The sequence below is a fragment of the Pongo pygmaeus genome, chromosome 5 (assembly GCF_028885625.2).
Source record: "Pongo pygmaeus isolate AG05252 chromosome 5, NHGRI_mPonPyg2-v2.0_pri, whole genome shotgun sequence".
NCBI classification, from domain to species: Eukaryota; Metazoa; Chordata; class Mammalia; order Primates; family Hominidae; genus Pongo; species Pongo pygmaeus.
Genome location: NC_072378.2, coordinates 53,452,923 through 53,474,670, shown reverse-complemented (window position 1 = coordinate 53,474,670; position 21,748 = coordinate 53,452,923). Strand labels below are relative to the sequence as shown.

General features: G+C 41.8%; 1 protein-coding gene across 3 annotated transcripts; it reads left to right on the top strand.

The window, feature by feature from the left end:
• Positions 1-429: 429 nt before the first annotated feature.
• LOC129038800 (glutathione S-transferase A4) lies at positions 430-17,763 on the top strand. 3 transcript variants are annotated; one of them, XM_054492224.2, is made up of 7 exons: positions 430-561; positions 1,546-1,650; positions 8,385-8,436; positions 10,172-10,304; positions 11,148-11,289; positions 13,020-13,151; positions 17,159-17,763. In XM_054492224.2, exons 2-7 carry the CDS (start codon positions 1,564-1,566, stop codon positions 17,279-17,281), a joined length of 669 nt encoding a protein of 222 aa, XP_054348199.1. In that variant the 5' UTR covers positions 430-561; positions 1,546-1,563; the 3' UTR covers positions 17,282-17,763. The 3 variants fall into 3 exon arrangements, with proteins under 3 accessions (XP_054348199.1, XP_054348201.1, XP_054348200.1); XM_054492226.2 differs by having other exon boundaries at positions 449-561; positions 1,486-1,650; XM_054492225.2 differs by having other exon boundaries at positions 546-830.
• Positions 17,764-21,748: the final 3,985 nt, after the last annotated feature.

Genomic DNA, 21,748 nt, shown 5'->3' with positions numbered 1-21,748 from the left:
CTTGACCGAAGACCGGTCCTCCTCTATCGGGGATGGTCGTCCTCTTCGACCGAGCGCGCAGCTTCGGGAGGGACGCACATGGAGCGGTGAGGGAGGAAGGGGACACCCGCCTAGCCAGCCAGATCAGCCGAATCAACCCTGGCGATCAATGGGGTGACAGATGTCGCAGCCAGATCGCCCTCACATCCGAGAATCATAAACGGCGCACAAGCTATATAAACCTGAAGGAAATCCTAACTTTACACTTAGGTCAAGTTGTTTATCGTACTTAGAGCTTCAGCAGGAAATTTTAACTAAAATCAAATTTAACCCGCACAGCAAATATCATTTATTCCCAAAATGCTAAAGTTTGAGAGAAACGGACTTGATTTCTGGCTGTTTTGACACTATCCAGAATGCCTTGCAGATGGGTGGAGCATGCTAAATACTGCAGTCTCCATTGGTGAGGTCGAACCGGAGCCTCTCCCAGCTCCCGCGCGCTAGAGCCGCCTGCTGGTCTCGCCTAGCCGGGACTGCTGACCTTGCGCTTTGTGCGGCTCCAGGCCTCCGAGTGGACTCCAGGTCTGTCTCCCTCCTGTGGTCGCCCCCTTCCCTGCCCTTTCTCTCTTCTTTTTTTTCCCTCCCCTCTACTCTCTTGAGTCTCACTCTCGCATTCTTCCCTCAGCCGCCCAATTCAGTCCTTCTCTTGTCTTTTCTCCCTCTTGTCCTTTGCCCTCCTGCTCCAGTCTGGGCAGAGGTGGGCCCCTTGGCTGGAGCTGGGGTCCTTCTTGGCTCAGTGTGCGTATTTTTTTTTAAACCCCTTCTCTGGAGTCTGAATGCATTGGTGGAAGGTGGGTTCGGATCGTCCCCCGGCCTGGCTGGGCTGCCGCTACGCCCCTGCGTGGGCTGAGCGGGGAAGACGAGCATGGGAGAGTGAGATCTCAGATGGCCAAGCCCTGGCCCCCGGCTCGTTTTACAAGGCGAGGGGCTCATCTCCCAGGAGGGGTGGTGGACACGCGGGACCCGGGGGGCAGCCACCGGATGCGTGACGGTGGACGCACATTTTGCAGACAATAGTAGTACTCGGCCTGTTCACCTTCCAGTTGCCCTGATAATAAAATATGATGATGTATGTAAAAGCATGAATACTTGAAGAGCTTCCAGTGGCTGTGCGATTTTCCTTCGCGACCCTCTTCAACGCTTGCCACCCCCTATCCCCAAGCTGAATTTGGAAAATCTGAGATTCTCGAGGTCAAAATATGTAATATTCTGAATTTGTGAAATCCCGTACTGCTAGCACATATGTTTTTACAACAAATGGCCCCAGCTTCCCAAGATCCAGGATAAGAAGTCATAAATAGAAATCATATAAAAGCCAAGGTTTTTTTTCTCCATGTTTTAAAATGGTGGTATTTTTTTTCTTGAGTGAGGGAAAATGCAGCAACAAAAATAAAGAACAGTTTCCCGTGCCAAAATCCTGAATATTCATTTCGCCCCTGAGCACAGGGTTGAAGACGCGAAATTGGGACTGTTGGTCTGCGACGAGCTGCTGCATTTGTTTTTCAGAAAGCCTGAAAAGCTATCATGGCAGCAAGGCCCAAGCTTCACTATCCCAACGGAAGAGGCCGGATGGAGTCCGTGAGATGGGTTTTAGCTGCCGCCGGAGTCGAGGTACCTTATATGCTGTTTCTTCACAGATTTGTCATACAGCTTTTGAGACCTTTGAAAGAAAAATACGTTTTGAAGCACCGTTCAGTTCTAGTTCTCGTCCACCAAAATCACAGGCACGCTTCACTGAGTCAGATTCCATCCCTGAAGGGATTTTTCTTTATAATTAGAATGTAGTTGATGGAATTCTATTTTCCTTTTGACTTTTACTTAATGATTGGCTTCTGATGTAGCACCAATGAGTATTTATTAATAAGAAGAAAGGAAATTTACCTGAAAATTGTCAGTTACTCTGAGCTCTTATTAATTATGCATTCTTAGGGTAAATTTCGTGTTTTCTTCAGTGGCTTCAAACTGGCAGCCTTGGTATCTTGCTTATATATGTGTGTGTTTGTTTTTGTTTTTGTTCTGTTCTTTTAGCTTCTTATTATGGAAATTTTCAAATACAAATAAATGTAGAGAGAACATTGCTGTGAATTCTATGTACTCATCACCCGACTTCAGCAATCATCAGCTTTATGCTAATCTTGTTTCATCTATCACCTCCCTCCCCTTGTTTTGTGGGAGTATTTTAAAGCAAAATCCAAACATCATAACATTTCATCTGGGAGTTCCTCAACATTTTTCTCTAACAGATGAGGATTTTAAAATGTAACGATATTATCACATCCAACAAAATTAGCAATTCTTTGTCATCTAACCTTCAGTCTGATTGTCTCAAACAGGTGTTTTATTTGTTTGTTTTTATAGTTTGTTTTAGTTTGGATCTAAACATCGGTCTACGCATTACATTTAAAATGGTTATGTTTCTTTCGGTATTTTAAAAATCTGTAAGTTTCCTCTTCATTTTTTACAAATTTATATTTGGGAATATTTCAGATTTATAGAAAAGTTGTAAAATAATACAGTCCCTCATTCAGTCTCCCTTAATGATGACATCTTACATCACCATGTCATATTACGAAATTAACATTGGTGCATGACTAACTAAACTACAGACTTTATTCAGATTTCACTGTTTTTTCTACTAATGCTCTGGGTTTTTTTTTTGACGGAGTCTGGCTCTGTAGCCCAGGCTGGAGTGCAGTGGTGCGATCTCACTGCAACCTCCGCCTCCCAGGATCAAGCAATTCCACTGCCTCAGCCTACCTAGTAGCTGGGACTACAGGTGCACACCACCATGACCAGCTAATTTTTGTATTTAGTAGAGACAGGGTTTCTCCATGTTGGCCAGGCTGATCTCGAACTCCAGACCTCAAGTGATCCGCCCACCTCGGCCTCTCAAAGTACTGGGATTACAGGTGTGAACCACCACGCCCGGCACTTTGCTAATGTCCTTTTACTATCCCAGGATCCAACATTATATTTATTCATCCTGTTTCCATAGTTGCCAACAATCCATGACAATTTCCCAGTCTTTTCCTTCATTTTACCTTCTTAACAGTTTTGAAAAGCACTGGTCAGATATTTTTGTAGAATCCTCTACAAATTGGGTTTATCTTGTTTTTTTTCGTGATTAGACTGAGGTTATGGGTTTGGGGAAAGAATGCCACAGAGGTGAAGTATGTTCACGTCATCATATTAGGGGTTACCTATCAACATGAGTTGTCATTGGCAATATTAACCTGGATCACATGGTTAAGGTAGTCTCTGCCAAGTTGCTGCATTGTAAAGTTACTATGTTTCCTTGTATTCTTCTGAAGCAGATCATGAAGTCCAGCCCACATTCAAAATGATGAGAATTAAGCTCTACCTCCTGGATGAGGGAGTATCTACATTTGGAATTTTTATATAAGGAAGATTTGTCTCCACTCATTTCTTTAGTTATTCAATTCTTTGTGTCCCTATAGACCTAAGTATATTGATTTTATACTTTAGATTATAGTCTGATGACCTAAATTGCCTAAATTGTTTCAGCTTTAGCCACTGGTGCTCTTTCAGGTTTACCTTTTTTTATTTCACATTGGCCTCTTTTTTGTTCTCAGCACTTTCTGACAGTGTAAAATGTTCTGTGCTCATCTTGTATTAATATTTTCCCTGCCCTAGCCCTAGAATCAGGAATTTCTTCAATAGAAAAATAGTATTAACAGGCCGGCACGGTGGCTCACACCTGTAATCCCAGTACTTTGGGAGGCTGAGGTGGGCAAATCACGAGGTCAGGAGTTCGAGACCAGCCTGACCAACATGGTGAAACCCCGTCTCTCCCAAAAATACAAAAATTAGCTGGGTATGGTGGCACGTGCCTGTCATCCCAGCTATTCAGGAGGCTGAAGCAGAAGAATGGCTTGAACTGGGAGGCGGGGGTCGCAGTGAGCCGAGATCACGCCACTGCATTCCAGCCTGTACAACAGAATGAGACTCCATCACAAAAAAAAAAAAAAAAAAAAAAAAGGTGTTAATAGCCAAGATCTGGGTGCTAGATGTCTATGTTTGTTTCTAGTGCCATTTATTTGTGGAAGAAACTGCCCTGTAGAATTTTCCCTATTCTGGGTTTGGTTTACTTACCCTCCAGGTGTTGCCTTGAGGTAACATGGTAAAGTGAGGATACCTTTATTTTAACATGCTCCTCTATTCTCTGTACTTCCCATAAATTACTAGCTGGACCCAGAGGCATGATCACTTAAGGCTCCTTTTTTCTTTCTAACTTTTTTTTCCTGCCAGACTATGTCAGAAGAGATACTGTGAACACACTTCTATTGTATCACATCAGGGGTTGTCTCGTTTTCAGTGATGCCGAGCTTCATCGGTATGTTCCTGTGATGTCAACCCCAATCCACACATTATAGTTTCTCCCGTTTTCTTTCCAACTTGTGGTTTTAGCAGCTATTGATCATCATCATTGTTAGGGACTACAAAATGGCAATTCTTTTAATTTCCATCATTTCACCTATGTTTATGAACTATGATTCTCTTCTAAGAGAGTACTTGTCACTCATTAACTATTTAATTACTTTAAAATATGCTTCATATAGGAAAGGCAAGGTAAATGCTTGATTATAAATTTTCACTTTAATGCGTTACCCTAGCAACCTCCAAAGATGCAAATGTGAGTTGTTGGGTTATGGGTTTTGTGTTTGTTTTTAGTTTTTATTTTTTGCCTGTGACAACTTGCCACATGGTGTTTTACAATTTTCTAAATGAGTTGACATCATTTTCATATGCAAATTCTGATTTCTGACTTGTCTTCAGAAATTGGAAGATGTGGTGATCCTGAGCTCATTTTCACAGGGCAGCAATTGTTGGATCTGAATAAGGACTGCCCCACCTCGCCCTCTTGTCTCAGGGTGTGTCTGCTAATTGTTAAGAGGAAAGTGAAAAACATTCATGGTCCCCTGAACCTGCTCGACTTCACTTGTGTCTGTCATTTTTCTAACCCCCACAGGCTTCTGAGTTTGTAATTCTTGATGTATTTCATAGGTTTTGAATGGATGTCTTATATATGTATGCAATATAACCCTTTGTCAAATCTTCTCTCTTTCTTCGTTCTGCCCTGCTCCTCCTACTCACCTATGAGTCAACATTTTTAGTTACAGTAATAAAAACTCAACCCTAAATACATTAAACAAAAAAAGAACATGAGTCATCTGACCCACCTACCCCAGTCCAATCACAGGAACAGGCTGATCAGGTAGAGTAATGAGCCCACTCCTCAGACCAGACTGGAGGAAGCTAGATTGGTCTCTCTCCCAGGGTGACCACATGGTTTACAAGGTGATGGGGAGGGGGCCCCTCCCCATCTCTTTGCCAGTTAAGTTTGTGCTCACATAGATCTGAGACAGTTGGGAGGGACCAGCTGGCAGCCACCAGACAAGTCCATGATTCTCAATATCCCACGACTGGGTTGAACCTAAAGTTGAAGCACACACATCTGAGTAACTAGGTCACTAAAACCTACTGAAAAACAGCCTGTTCTAATTCAGGGAGTCCTCAATGTTGGTCAGTCACTTAATTTGAGTCATCATTGACATTGCTCTACGTTGGTAGTTTCTTCCATGCTTGGAACTTTATTTGCCCAAAGACCCCTTAAAACCCAGGCAAATCCCCCTTGAGACGTGGAGGATTTACACCATTTCTACCATTAACTAGGAGCATCAGTTGAGCACCTTGTCCCTGCATATATCATATAAACTTTCTGAGCCAAATGTGGTGGCTTGAGCCTATAATCTCGGCTTCTTGGGAGGCTGAGGGTGGCAGGATCCCTTGAGCCCAGGAGGTTGAGGCTGCAGTGAACTGTGATTGAGCCACTGCACTCCAGCCTGTGTGACAGACCTCTAAGAAAAAATAAATAAATAACCCTTTCTGTTAACTAATATGATGTTTTGACTTTTGATTTTAGTATGTTGTAGTACAAATATCCAGGGACAAATTCCTCAGCTGAATCTATCTGAGAGACAAATTGTCAATTGATCCGGGAGTACTGTCTGCACCACATCTGACCATCTAGGCTTCGAGCATTGTTGCCCCAAGGGTACTGTTCATGAGCATTAGATGGAGATCCTCTGGGAGCATTGAGGCGCCTTTCCTCACACCATGAGCACCCACTTTGGCAAGTAGCAGAAGCCAAGCCTATGATCCTGATTCTCCCCCACCCCTCCAAGTTGAATGTTTTTCAACTAAATTCACCAGTTGTTAACATTTTGCTACATTTGCTTTCTCCCTTCCTTTTTTTTCTGAATTGTTTCAAAGTAGTTGCAGACATCAGCATGTGTCTTCCTCCCAATGTTACAGGAAAGGGGTCCTGATCCAGACCCCAACTGAGGGTTCTTGGATCTCACAGAAGAAAGAATTTCAGGCGAGTCCACAGTGCAAAGCAGAAGCAAGTTTATTAGGAAAGTAAAGGAATAAAAGAATGGCTACTCCATAGAGCAGCCCCAAGGGCTGCTGGTTGCCCATTTTTGTAGTCATTTCTTGATAATATGCTAAACAATGGGGTGAATTATTCATGCCTCCCCTTTCTAGATCATATAGGGTAACTTCCTGACATTGCCGTGGCCTGTGTAAACTGTCATGGTGCTGGTGGGAGTGTGGCAATGAGGACGACCAGAGGTCACTTTCATCACCATCTTGGTTTTGGTGGGATTTAGCTGGCTTCTTTAATGCAACCTGTTTTATCAGCAAGGTCTTTATGACCTGTATCTTGCACTGACCTCCTGTCTCATCCATTGGCTTACAATGCCTTAACTGTCTGGGAATACAGCCCCCACAGTAGGTCTCAGCCTCATTTTACCCAGCTCCTGTTCAAGATGGAGTTGCCCTGGTTCACACGCCTCTGACACCAAGGCAAAATAAATAATTGTCCTAATAACCACAATAGCATTGTCACCACCAAGAAAATTAACACTGCCTTCACAACATCTAATATGCAATCCATATTCAAATTTTCCCTATTTTCCCCCAAATGTCTATATAATGGTTACACGTCTGTTTAGCAGTTATAACAGTTTCGTCTCCTCTGAAATCTACTTCCAATTTGGTTGTTAAGTCTCTTTAGTTGATTTTCATCAACAGGACCTGACTTTTTTTTCATGCCCTCGACTCTTGAGAAGTCCAGGCCATTATGTTCGTAAGGTCCCACATCCTGAATATACCTGATTTTCACCTTGTGTGTAGATTCAGGGTAAATATTTTTGGTGGTGTTTTAGCAGGTGTGACTGTGCCCTTCTCACTGTGTTACAACAGAAGCCTCAGGATGTCAGAGTGTTCTCCACTGGGGAGCCAAGTTTGATTGTTTGGTGAGACAGAGGGTGAGAGATCTCCCTATCTCTCCATTATAAATTGACACTTTCCCTTTATCATAATTAAGTAACTTAATTAAGTCTTCTGTAAAAAAGAGCTTTTCCTTTCCCCTACCTTTTTTTTTTAGCATCATCATTTATGGACATAGAGATTTTGTTGTTGGGTGTTATAATCCATAATTGACATCATTCTTTTTGATGCTTAAATTTTCCCAAATTTGGTAGGGAATTCCCCTCACAGGGCCCTCCATGCCTTTCTCTTTCACATTTGAGCACTTCCTTGCTTTCTGCCATAACAAAATCAACCTTCTCTTATAGGAGCCCTGGTTCCTTTTAGGGGGCAGTGATATTTAGAAACCAAGATGTGGATGCTAAGTCTGCTCTTTCTCTCTGCTTCTTAAGACTGTTTAACTTGGTATTTTTAGTCCTGAGCCTGTATGATATTTATCTCCTTTTGGAGGGTGAGGATATCTTTTTAAAAAATTGATGCATAATGTACATATTTGGGGAATACATTTGATATTTTGATACATGTATATCATGTGTAGTGATCAAATCAGGGTAATTAGGATATCCATCACCCACCTCAAACATTTATCTTTCCTTTATGGCAGAACATTCCAATTCTCTTCTAGCCATTTTGAACTGTGTAATATGTTATTGTTAACTATAGCCTACTGTGCTATTGAATACTAGGTTTTATTTCTTCTGTCTAGCTATATTTATGTACCATTGACCAACCTCTTTTCACATCCCCTTCCTCTCTACACTTCCCAGCCTCTAGTAAGCACCAATCAACTTTCTATTTCCATGAGATCCACTTTTTTAGCTCCCACATATGAATCAGAACATGCAGTCTTTGTCTTTCTGTGCCTGGCTTATTTCACTTAACGTAATGACCTCTGTTTCTGTTCATGTTGCTTAAAATGACAGGATTTTGTTTTCTTAATGGCTGAATAATATTCCACTATGTATATATACATTTCTTTTTTAAAAATTTAGTTTGATGAAGAATTTCTGGAAACAAAAGAACAGTTGTACAAGTTGCAGGATGGTGAGTATGAAAATGAAACAACTGCCTCTAATACTGATTTTCCTTTAAGAACTGCTGTTTATGTGGAAGGGCAAAAGTATTCAATGACACTGGACGTTCAGAACAGTATCCTAAAACCAAAAAAAGCAAGAGGGAATAAATAGTTGAAATTGCCAGGAAATCACTTCTTATTCAATAGTTCCATAAAAGCTGGCTGAAGGGGGTGAGCAGTTCCTTCCCCATCCAAGTGAATAGCTCTTCTCCATCCCTTTCTTCTCCCCTCTCTCCCCTCCAATCTCTTCCTCCCCCTTTCTTTCTCTCCCTTGCCCCTTCCCTCCTTCTCATCTTTCCCTGCTTCCTTCACACTATCTGAGGCATCCTGGCCTGCTTGAAGTATGCAAATAAATATCCCCATTTACATGGGGATACTTTCTGAAGTAAATACTACACAGAAGTGAAATCAACGAACTGCCCCCTCCCTTCACCTTTAATTCCTGGTCAGCCCTGCTCCCTCGCCCATCCATTATAGCAGGAGCCACCAGCAGACCCATAAAGAATGCACCCATCAACCCTGTGAGCAGCCTCCCTCCCAGCCAACAGCAAGGTCCTCAGGCCCAGCTGGAGGCTCCCTTGTGTGGTACCAGCTCTCCAGGGCTGTAAGGTCACCTTTTGTGTGTGACGGTGGCTGGAAGCCACTAGGCATGTGCTAAGTACTCCTCTCGCCTCTCCCCTCACCTGCTCCGAATGCCTAAACCCTCAAGGGCCAAGCTGTACCCTATACTGGCATCTCTCCCCAGGGTTTGGTATGTGGAAAATGTTGGATTCAGGTTTGTTAAATAAAACAATGGGTTGTTTTTTTAACTAGTGACAGCAAACTTGGTAGTAAATGGTCTGTTCTGTGGCTACAGAGTAGCCACAGAGTATACATGAGCCAAAGAGTATACATGAGTCTCAGCTAGTTACTTAGGTTTCATGATCAGATTCTCTGGAAACAGTGCTGTCGTCCAATATGGTAGCCACTAGGCACATGTGACTGTTGAGCACATGAAATATGTCTAGTGCAACTTAGGAACTGAATTTTAAGTTTTAAAAATTGTAATTAATTTAAATTTAGATTTACATAGCTGCATGTAGCTGGTGACTGCTATATTGGCCAGTGTAGCACTGAAGAAATATCTTCACTACATTCCCCTCAATCCCTTATCACTGTGGATAGGTATTTTTCCTGGAGTGAAAATGAAAAGGGAACGTTTATAACAATGCTAGTTTTCAGGCTTTTTTTTTTTTTTTTTCGAGATAGAGTCTTGCTCTGTTGCCCAGGCGTGCAATGGCGCGATCTCGGCTCATTGCAACCTCCGTCTCCCAGGTTCAAGCAATTCTCCTGCCTCAGCCTCCCAAGTAGCTGGGATAACAGGCATCCGCTACCGTAACCGGCTAATTTTTGTATATCTAGTAGAGGCGGGGTTTCACCATGTTGGCCAGGCTGGTCTCGAACTCTTGACCTCATGATCTGCCTGCCTTGGCCTCCCAAAGTGCTGGGATTACAGGCTTGAGCCACCATGCCTGGCCCCTTCAGGCTTCTTTTGTGGCTAAGTCTGCTCTCCTGGATGAAGTTAAGGTTATCTGTCATCTGGAAGCTTTACACTATTTCCTAAGGCCATGATTCCACCACTTCTTTTCATTCCACAGAGCATTTTTTAGGGATTGGGGGACAGAGAAGAAAAGATCACTTCTAACTCTGAGCTTCCATTCTCAGGTAACCACCTGCTGTTCCAACAAGTGCCCATGGTTGAAATTGACGGGATGAAGTTGGTACAGACCCGAAGCATTCTCCACTACATAGCAGACAAGCACAATCTCTTTGGCAAGAACCTCAAGGAGAGAACCCTGTACTGCGGCCCCTCTCGAGTGTTGTCACTTGTCAGCTTACTGATGCCTTAGCTGATTAGCAACCCTCTGTATCATACCACATTTACTTTATGTCTTACATAGTTAGTGAGATCAGGGAACAAAAACCCAAGAAGGTCACAAAGACCAGCTGGAACTTCAGTAGAGAGAGTCTGAGTAAAACAAAAGAATTGGATTCAGATATTGAATACTATATCTAGGGTGTTGTTTCAGATTTCAACATTTTTAAATGCTTTGATACTGCTTTTTCCCTTTCTTGCACATTCACTATTGTTAAGTATTAGGAATGAGGAGCTGCTGTGACATTCAAGGCCTGGGAGAGTGAGAATTAGATTATAATTTGAAATGAAAGCCTGGTCCTTGCACCCCTTAGATGTATGACCCTGGGCAACGTGGATATAAGAATAGTACATTTCTCATAGTGTCATGTGATTTAATGAGATAATGGATAGAGAGTGTTTAGCACCATGCCTGGTACGCTCTAAGCACTCAATAAGTGGTATTCACTGTTTTTATAAAGATGAAGTTTGACCCATACGAAGAGACCAAAACATGGATGCTGGGGTAAAAGTGGAGGAGTAGGATGCTGGGAGAGAGAGCACTCATGACTGTCAAGCTGTCTGATCTGCGATAGATTTTTCTGAGTTACAACTAGAATTGACCTTATATCTTTGCTCTTAAGAGACAGGTATAGGTAAATGCTTCTAGGGACTTAAGTTGCCAGCATCTTAAAAAAAAAAAAAAAAAGCACTCTGAATTCTTAGTGTGGAAACTGATGGCTTCAAAGAGAGGAGAAACTGAGACAACTGCTTTTTTGTTTTAAGGATTGACATGTACGTGGAGGGGACGCTGGATCTGCTGGAACTGCTTATCATGCATCCTTTCTTAAAACCAGATGATCAACAAAAGGAAGTGGTTAACATGGCCCAGAAGGCTATAATTAGATACTTTCCTGTGTTTGAAAAGGTAGGTGGCAGAGATGCCTACATACACAGAGTAACCAAACCACAAAGAAGCTGCCACAAACACCCTTTTCTGTCCAAGGCATTTTAAAACTGATCCCAGTGGGACTAACCTAAGAGCTAATGGACTCCTAAGAGCTACTAGTAGCCACAGCACAAAGCTGGCGTCTTAGAGCCCCTCGGACTCTGCTAGGACCACATGATTCAGAAGTCTAGAAAAAGTATGTGCTCCCTGCCTTTGTTCCTTATTGTTCCTTGCATTCACCAAGTTCCCACCTTGTGTGGATACAGCAGAAACTTCAGAAGATACAGAAAACAAAAACTACCTCATTCATTCATTCAGCAAAAGTTGTTGAACAGCTATCTCATAGCTGACATCCTCCCTGATAATTTGATATGAGGAGAAGAACCATTTCCATTTTATTTATCTTCCCTTTGCTCTTTTTGTTTTTGGTTTTGTTTTTCTCTTCTTGTTATATCTGCTTTTCTGAGCTTCAAATTCTTTATTCCTGAACTGGGAGGAACTTTTTTAGTGTTTCAGTGCAAGCACTAAAGAAGAGGATGTGAAAATATGGGAAGGCCTATTTGGCAAGCTTCCTCTGACCATCTTTATGGAACTAGATTTAGGAAAAAGGAGAGGTATTTTCTGGGGTTTCTGTAGCTAGGTTTTATGGTATCTGTGCCACAGGCACTTTGTGAATGTAAAAGAGGATAATGCAGAAATGTGGTCTGGAAAGGGCACAGAGGACCTGGTGCTTTCGCAAAGGGTCACTGCTCATTCTTAGGTCCCAAGGGCCCAGACTGTGTCAGGGTTTCTTGCAACACGCCTATGAGGTGAGAACTGTTGTCCCTTTTACACATAATGAAATGAAGTCATGAAGCGATTCAGTGACCTGTCCAAGGTAACATGGCCAGAAAATGGAGAGCAGGGTTGGAACTCTGGCCTCTGACTACAAATTCAGGATGCATTGTACTATGCCACTCTGGCTCCAGTAGCTATATTTGACTCGGAATTGTGTTCGGAGTGCACTTGTGCACATGCAGACACCCATGGGCATCCAAGAGTTGACTGTGAAGGGGATCTCCCCTTTGCTACCACTGCTTCTTGCCTCTCCCTAATCACAATCTATTCTAAAAAGCCCCATACCTATACGTTACCCTCAGAATGGGAGTCAAGATGAACTCAAGCTTTTAATTTTCTCTGTTTTGGGACATGTAAGAGGAAGTCTAATTTTATAATTGGGTTGAGTTTATGACTACACGTCTTGATGTTCTAGCAACAGAACTGGGAAATAAGAGTGGGCCCCTTGAAGATGATCTATCACTTAGATTTCTTAAATCACCCCGCCCTTCCCCAAGCCTCCTGTATGCATTTCTGTAGATACATTTTTGGAATAGATATATCCTTTCAAAACACCAGATGCTAAATCCAGAAATAAGGAATTTTCCCTTCCCCACTTCGATGTCTCATTCAGATCCACAGCAGATATTTAAGGATGCTTTCATTTCCACACCTTTTTTGTACTTTCTCTCTCTCTCTTGCTCTCTCTCTCTCCCCCTCTCTCTCGCTCTCTCTGTCAGATATGGGGTGCGTTCTCTTAATTGATGTTATTTATGAAAGCATGAAATGACAAAGTCATAGTTTCACCTCTTCTCAGATACTGCACTGATTCAGTAGCCTCATCAGTCTCTCCGTGTGGAATATTATAACTGATGCACACCATTTCCTTACAGATTTTAAGGGGTCATGGACAAAGCTTTCTTGTTGGTAATCAGCTGAGCCTTGCAGATGTGATTTTACTCCAAACCATTTTAGCTCTAGAAGAGAAAATTCCTAATATCCTGTCTGCATTTCCTTTCCTCCAGGTAAATAAAACTATGTATTAGAAGATTGGCCTAGAACTCTTGGGCCTCCCTTCAGTGCCTATTGTTTGGTTGGCTTTGGGGAGTGTGTGTGTGTGTGTGTGTGTGTGTGTATGTGTAATATTTTTAAGATTCTAGTTTGGCAAATGAAATGAAAGTAAGGACCCAAAGTTATTTTTCTGCTCCTTAAATCCTTCAAGTTGAAAGATCATTGAAGTGTAAAAGATTTTTTTTTTTAAGATGGGATCTTACTATGTTGCCCAGAATGGTCTTGAACTCCTGGGCTCAAGAGATCCTCCCACGTCAGTCTCCTGAGTAGCAGGGACTGTAGGCATGTGCCAGCACACCCAGCTCAGAAATTTTCATCTTAATTTTGTTCCGTAACTGCACTCCCGGAAAAAACTCCATGCACAGGGAGTTTGCCTCTGGGGACTTTCCATAGAAATAACCATAGAGATGAGGTGCTCTCACACTCACATGTATCTACTGATGGGATAGTGGACGAGATAAACATCAAAACAGTCTCATTCATCAGGCTATGACCCCCTTTCTTAGAAATAGTATGGTCTCAAGTTAGGAAATTCTAAGCCTGAGCTCTGAGAGCAAATGAGAGATGTTAGCACCCTAAACATCACACCATAGGATTCCTACCATTCTCCTTCTGAGAATTCCAAGGAAAGACTTGTGTGGTTCAAATTATCCCTCAGGGTTATTCTGGCAGGATTGATCATAGAACTTTAAAGGAGAGAAGGGCCTTTAAAAAAAAAACTCATTTAATGACTTCAATATTCACTTGAGGAAGTAGAGACCCAGGATAAAGAAATCAGCAGCCAAGCTGGCTTAGCCAGTGGATGCTTGAGTTTTATCTAGAACCTTAGCCTTTTATCTCCAAGTCTAATGTGCAGACTGTAACTCCTGGGCCAAACCTGGCCTGCCACCTGTTTTTATACAGCTTGTGAGTTAAGAATAGTTTTTACATTTTTAAATGGTTGAAAAAAAATGTGGAATAATATTTCATGACACATAAAAATTATATGAAATTCAAATTCTAGTATTCATAAATTTCATTGGTACAAAGCCATGCCCACTCATTTATACAATGTCAAGGTTGCTTTTGTGTTTCTACAGCAGAGTTAAGTAGATCTGATGGAGACCATATGGCCTGCAGAACTTAAAATATTTGCTGACTGGTCCTTTATAGAAAAAGCTTGCCAATCCCTGGAACAGCCTGGATACAGACCAAATTGCTATATGTTTGACCAAGTTATCAAAAGCCAAGAGAGATACACTAACTCCCCAAAGAGTAACACACATACTTGAAAACAATTTTTTGCCAAGTCTATTAAATATTTTGATATACTAATGAGAGCAATTACCACCAGTTCAATAAGTACACCCAGAAAATGAGAATAAAGATCTTCAACAAGGCAATAAACCCCCATATCATTTATGTTATAGTTTATATATTTTTTTCAATTTTTTTTCATTTACTTTTGCAGACACAGAGATTGACTTTCCTTAATTTGATTTTATTCATTCAGAACTTAGGATACTTTTCACCTGAAGTATTCTTTTGCACTGTTAAAAAAGTTACTTGTTTAGCAGAGAAGGGAAATCAGAGGAAGGGATCTGCAACTTGTTGAGTGCCAGCTTCGTTCCAGTCAGTCTGCTAGGCACTTACATGCATTTGCTCATCTGTCCTGTCAACCCCACCCCAATAACCCTAGGAGATGGGCTTCACTATCTCCATTTTACAGATGAAAATTACCAGCTTGGAAACATTACATTCTGCATAAAGTTGCAAGACTGTGGATGACTGAGTTGGGAGCCACAGAGGAGTCTGGGATCTAAGTCTGCACTCTTTCCACTAGACTATGTGGTTTCTGAAAAACACATTTAGAAGTACTAGAAGTACCTATGGCTCCAAATAGGTGGGATGCTGAACCCAGAAGTAGGTAGAATGCTAAGCTTATTAAAGGTGAAATCTAGGCCGGGCGCAGTGGCTCACACCTGTAATCCCAGCACTTTGGGAGGCCGAGGCGGGTAGATCACTTGAGGTCAGGAGTTCAAGACCAGCCTGGCCAACATGGTGAAACCCCGTCTCTAGTAAAAATAAAACAATTAGCTGAGCGTGGTGGCATGCGCCTGTAATCCCAGCTACTGGGAGGTTGAGGCAGGAGAATCGCTTGAACTGGGGAGGCGGAGGTTGCAGTGAGCCGAGATCATGCCACTGCACTCCAGCCTGGGTGACAGAGCAAAACTGTGTCTCAAAAAAAAAAAAAAAAAAAAAAGTGAAATCTTTCCAGGCATGCATATATATATACATGCTTGTGTACACATACACACACACCTTACAGGCAGTAAAGTACTTTTCATTGAATGGATACAAAAGATTTAAAAAGTCTAGGGTAAATAATAGAGATCAAGGTTTTTTGGTAAACTGTAGCACCAGGACCTATTGGTATTTTACACTGATGATACTATAATAACAACCCTTTTTTAAGCCCCAAGCATTATCTGTGTAAATACAGTTTTAATCTGTGATCAGATTGAGCATCAATATTTTAAAACTTCAGAATCGGACACCAGATCTGTGTTGAATTTAAAGGGTTATTCCTGTGTTGATTAATGGATTTAAAAAGTCACAAAAGTTTTACTATACTTGATAACTATGAACCCCAGATAAATCTTGAAACAATACATCATTTGGAACAAGATTCTAAATTTTGGTATAATATTTAAAATCATACAAGTAGAGCTTAAGTACGTAATGAAAAGAGAAAATTGTCATATTTATGTATAATTAATTGGTATCATTATTAGGGTTTTTGTTACTATTAGTGACGTGTGTATGTATGTTTGTGTGTGTGCTTAATTAAGGCTGTGCCTTGCACATAATAGGCAATTAACAAATAGTAGCTATTTAAAATGATCTCTTCACTTTTAAATAAATGGCTTTATTTAAATAGCTTTAAAAGGTTTTATTAGAATAATTATATATGATGAGCATATGCTTATTCATATAGTTCAGATTTTTCACTAGATCAAATGGGCTTTTCTTCTCAGTTACTGAGAATTGGTAAGATTTGATTCTGTGAATGAAAAATACAGTTTTTTTCTTCCATTCCAGTTTATATAAATATCTGGTATCTGAGCCAGAGGCTATGAAGAAATGCAACTGGCTATTTCCTGCACATAGCCAGAAAGAGGATTCATTTACTGATAGGAGTAAAAACTCTGAAGAAGCTGAATCTTAAGATATAAATTGTACCATCTGGTGACTTTTTAAAGCACCTTTACTTAAGTGGCTCATGCATTTTCTCCCAGCAGATCAGTGCACTTCAGGTGGCTAGTCCGAGTGGTGTTTACAGCTAATTGATCACAACCAGTTACAGATTTCTTTGTTCCTTCCCCACTCCCACTGCTTCAAATTGACTACCATTAAAAAACAATACAAAACAATACACTGGAGGTGTTTTCAGTGAGTTTTCCCCTTCCTTTTTTTTCACCTTAAGTGTCATAATTCTATTTTGAGTATGTTTTTACTTTTGCCATTTCTGTAAAGAGTTCTTATCTTTTTGTGAACCTGGAGATTTGTGTAAACCCTTATCTTGATACCGGTGATTGATGACAGAGATTGTAAATAATCATAGAGATCAGGTCCTAACCTAGCCTTGTTCAACCCACGGCCCGCGGGCTGCATGTGGCTCAAGACAACTTTGAATGTGGCCCAACATAAATTCATAAACTTTCTTATAACATTATGAGATATTTTGAGTTTTTTTTTCAGCTCATTAGCTACCTTTAGTGTTAGTGTATTTTATGTGTGGCCCAGTGAAGCCAAAAGATTGGACACCCCTGCTAAACAAATGCTAGATTTCAGTTCTGCTTGGAACCCTTCAACAAGTATTTATTGAACAAATTTTGATGGGCCATTTTGCATAACCATATCTTCGTAGTATCTAATACCTTTTTTGTTAGCCTTAAACTTTTGGATTTTCCTTTTTCAGGAGTACACAGTGAAACTAAGTAATATCCCTACAATTAAGAGATTCCTTGAACCTGGCAGCAAGAAGAAGCCTCCCCCTGATGAAATTTACGTGAGAACTGTCTACAACATCTTTAGGCCGTAAAACAACGCATCCATGTGTGAGTGAGAGCGTGTTCCTAGAGATGGTTCTGTCTACGGTCATGTCTTAATGGATCCCAGCTCTGTCATGGTGCTATGTATTAAGTTGGGTCCTAAGTTGGGTCTTTTGTGTCAAAGAGATCATCTCTTCTAGAAATATCAACCTTTTTTGTCCAGTAAATAATTGTTAGGGGATCTTTTTTGGAAAACTTTTTTGGAGAGGCTGGTATCGGGCTACTCATGTACTGTAGCCAGTTCATCCTCCTAATAAGAATGGGCAGCATCTCTTGTTCTCTCCTGAGCGTCTTTCTGCTCTCCTTATCTTGTTCTCTTATCTTTATCCCCTCCAGTCTCTGCCTAATTTTTAGTGTTTAACAACAACCGAATGTCCAGTAAACGACTCTCCTCTGAGCTGTAATAAATAAAATGGTATTAATGAATGCAATCAGTATTAGTCAAAATAAAGAATTTATGAGTCATTGCTCATTGTCTTGTTGCTAGAATTTTTTAATTTTTTTTTTAAATATAGAATACATTTGCACAGTTCAAAAATCAAAAAAGTATAAAAGGGTCTACAGTCTTGGAAGTCTTTTCAACCCTGCTTCCCCGCAACTGAATCCTGCTTCTCACAGGCAAACGCAGTTACTATTTGTGTACCCTTCCAGTTACATCTGACACATGTATAAGAAAATGCAAATATACGTTATTTTTATCTTCTTACTACCCAAATGGTTATTCGTAGGCTTCTAATTTTTTGCATTTCAGAGCTAAAAGTATGGTCTGTTAATATAATGCTGCTGTTAAACTGGTGTTGATTCATGTCTCAAATACTCATCAAGCATCAGCTGGGCACAGGGGCTCATGCCTGTAATCCCAGCACTTTAGGAGGCCAAGGTGGGTAGATCACCTGAGGTCAGGAGTTTGAGACCAGCCTGGCCAAAATGGTGAAACCTCGTCTCTACTAAAACTGCAAAAAGTAGCCAGGCATGGTGGCACACCCCTGTAATCCCAGTTACTTGGGAGCCTGAGGTAGGAGAATTGCTTGAACCTGGGAGGCGGAGGCTGCAGTGAGCTGAGATCACGCCACTGCACTCCAGCCTGGGCAACAGAGTGGGACCTTATCTCAAAAAGAGAAAAAAAAAATACTAATCAAGCACCTATTACATGCCAGGCAGACTGCCAGGAGGCAGAATCGTAGAGCAAAGCCCCTGCTTTAGAAGAATTCAGCATAGGGTAGGGGGAGACACACATGTAAACAGCAGAAGTAATTTTAAAAAGGAAAGAATTGCCGCTTTTGGAGTATCTACTACTCAGAAGTTTTAAAACCAAGGAAAGGCAAGTTTTTTATGAGAGTCTCACTCATTTATCTCTCGCTACAGAAGGGATTTTTTGCTCAGTGGAAACGAAGAAAAGACAAGTGGGAGGTGATCATTTTCTGATGCAATCAATACTGTTTTCATTAGAAGAAAATCAAGCGCAAACATCAAGGCAGTGATTTGCCTTCATATTTTCACAATGTGAGCACTCTGTTATCACCCTGATATTTAAAATTCCTGCAAGAGCAAAAGCCTGGTGGCAGGTGGAGCCCCGAGGCAGGCCTGAGGAACAATGCTGACCTAGGCTGCTGTTCTGAGAAAGAGGCCCAGCCCTGGCCAGGTGCCTGAGTGCAGTAGCCAACAACAAAAAAAGAAAATGGGAAGTGTGTGGTAAAGACTTTCACCCTGCCCCAACAGAGGTCTGGCCTTTGCTTCTGGAAGGCAGTCTCTAAGTCCTTTGAATGCTAGACCTGACAGGAGTGTCTTTGTTTGCCTGGGGGTCTCGGGCCACCCAGCTAGTAACAATGTGATTTAGGGTGAGAGCTTTGAGCCACACCAGCAATGTGATACTGGGTGAGAGCTCTGGGTCACGTGGTATCAGCTCAACTCTGGAGGGAGTGAAAACAGATCACCTGTTGGGCAGTCAGCCAGGCCTACCTGATGGACCCCCCAGTAAAAAACCTAGGCTCCAAGGCTTGGGTAAATTTCCCCAGTTGACAGTACACCATGGGTATTGACACAGTGTTGCCAAAAGGAGTGAACGCTGCCATGGCTCCACAGGAGGACATCTGGAAGGCCCGTGTTTGGATCCCTCCTGGACTCTGCCCCATGCACCTCTTTCCTTGGCTGGTTTTCATCTGTATCCTTTCCCTGTAATAAACCATAGCCGTGGGTATCACAGCTTTCAGTGAGTTCTGTAAGTCCTTCGAATGAATCATCCAACCTAAGGGTGGTTCCGCTCAAACTTCCCTCTAAACTCTTCAGGGAAGATAAACATTTTACACACTAATTTATATATGGGAACAGACAGTTGACTTGACAATCCTCAGGGGTCTGTATTACAGGTGGAGCAACCCAAATCTGAAATCTGAAATGCTCAGAAATTCAAAATGCTTTAAAATCTGAAACTGAGTGCTGACATGGCGCTCAAAGGAAATCTTCATTGGAGCATTTTGGATTTGGGATTTTTTGGTTTGGGATACTCAGCCAGTAAGTATAATGCAAATATTCCGAAGTCCAAAAATGTTCTGAAGTCAAAAACACTTCTGGTCCCAAGCATTTCGGATAAGGGATACTCAACCTGTACTGAGTTTTGTGGGATGGCAGCAAATTTGGGCTAGTTAATATTACTGTGTTGCTATTTTTACTACTCAGTGCCACTGCCTGATAATTTTAATCAAGGGCTGGCTATATAGACCTTAAGCCATTTTGCAAGTACTTGCTGTTTGGGTTTTAATTCTCTTAGACACAAGGGGGCCCCTGAATCTGGTTCTTTGAGGAAAAAACCAGGGAGGAAGTTTGGCTTCTGCATTGAATTAAAGGATTAGAGAAATAAAAACAAGAGACCAGGCTGTCTCCAACAAAAAGAGGTTTCCATGTTTCTCGTGTTCATGGTTGCATGACCTTAAATTGTGCAATTCGCTGTCCATATTGGAAACCAGCACCCTCCTGCCCTGTTCTGCCTCAGGTGGCATTACCCCAGTTTCATCATTTCCTTTTTTGGTGCAGGCTCCCACCCTTTAGTCTCAAACCTCCAACCACCGCCATCACCATTACCCCCCACAATTTTCACGAGTTACCAGACTTTGATAATAGAGTCGGAAGTCAGGGACAGGATTGTTTATCCTCAAAAAATATCAACATGCTGAGCATTCAAGGCTAAACCCAAAGTCAGCATGAATGAGACAGGGTGCAAGAAAGAGCAGAAGGAAGACAACAGGTTCACTGAGTAAAAGCCACGACAGGTGAACCAACGGGGTTAAAGTGCACAGCCATGCCTAAGTGGGGCAGTTGCAGAGGCTTCAGTGTCAGGAACAAAAGAGGAAAAATGGACAGTATGGGACCTTGGTGTCTAGGACAGAAGTGCCAAGGGACCCAGAATAAAGCCACACTTTCAGAGAGGTTTTGGCAGATAGAGTGCCTGAAGAAACACTTGACTGTGACTCTCCTCCTGTCCTCACCCGGCCGAGGCAGTTCTGCAGGGGCCAACCTCCCTAAGGGATGGAACAGAGCAGAAAGTGAATCCCACGCGACAGGGGCTGCAACAGACAATAACCAGTAGGGGCTTTTGTATTTGCTGATGTTCCCTCATGGCTGAATGTGCGTTTTATTCCTTTAACCCAAATAACAAGCCTCAGAACATTGCATGGCAGGCTCTGTCTTATTCCTTTAGTGCTAATATCCCCACGTGAGGGAATCCTTTTCTGACCATAAGATCTACAGAGCTTCCCACACCCCCACCCCCACCCCCATATACCCATATACCTCTCTCTCTCTTTTTTTGAGATAGAGTCTCACTCTGTCACCCAAACTGGAGTGCGATGGTGCGATCTTGGCTCACTACAACCTCCGCCTCCCAGGTTCAAGCCATTCTTGTGCCTCAGTCTCCCGAGTAACTGGAATTACAGGCATGCACCACCACGCCTAGCCAATTTTGTACTTTAAGTAGGCACGGGGTTTCACCATGTTGGCCAGGCTGGTCTTGAACTCCTGACCTCAAGTGATCTGCCTGCCTCAGTCTCGCAAAGGGCTGAGATTACAGGAGTGAGCCACTGCACCCAGCCCCCACATACCTCTTTCTTATCCTCTTGTTTTATTTTCTTCATAGCACTCAGCACCCTCTGGCATGCTTATTTGTTTAATCAATCTGTGTCTCTATATATGAAGTGGTTTGCTTGTATATGCACAGTTAAGTCTTGTTTTTTTAATCTACTCATGATAGTCTTTGTCTTTTAATTGGTGCATTTAAGACCATTCACACTTGAAGTAATTATTGATGTAGTTGGATGTAAACCTACCATGTTTGTAGCTGTTTCCTATTGTTGCTCCTTTATTTCTTTTTTTTCTTCCATTTGTATGGTGTATTCGTCTAGAGGGACAGAACTGATAGGATATATATATATATAAAGGGTAGTTAATATTAAGTATTAACTCAC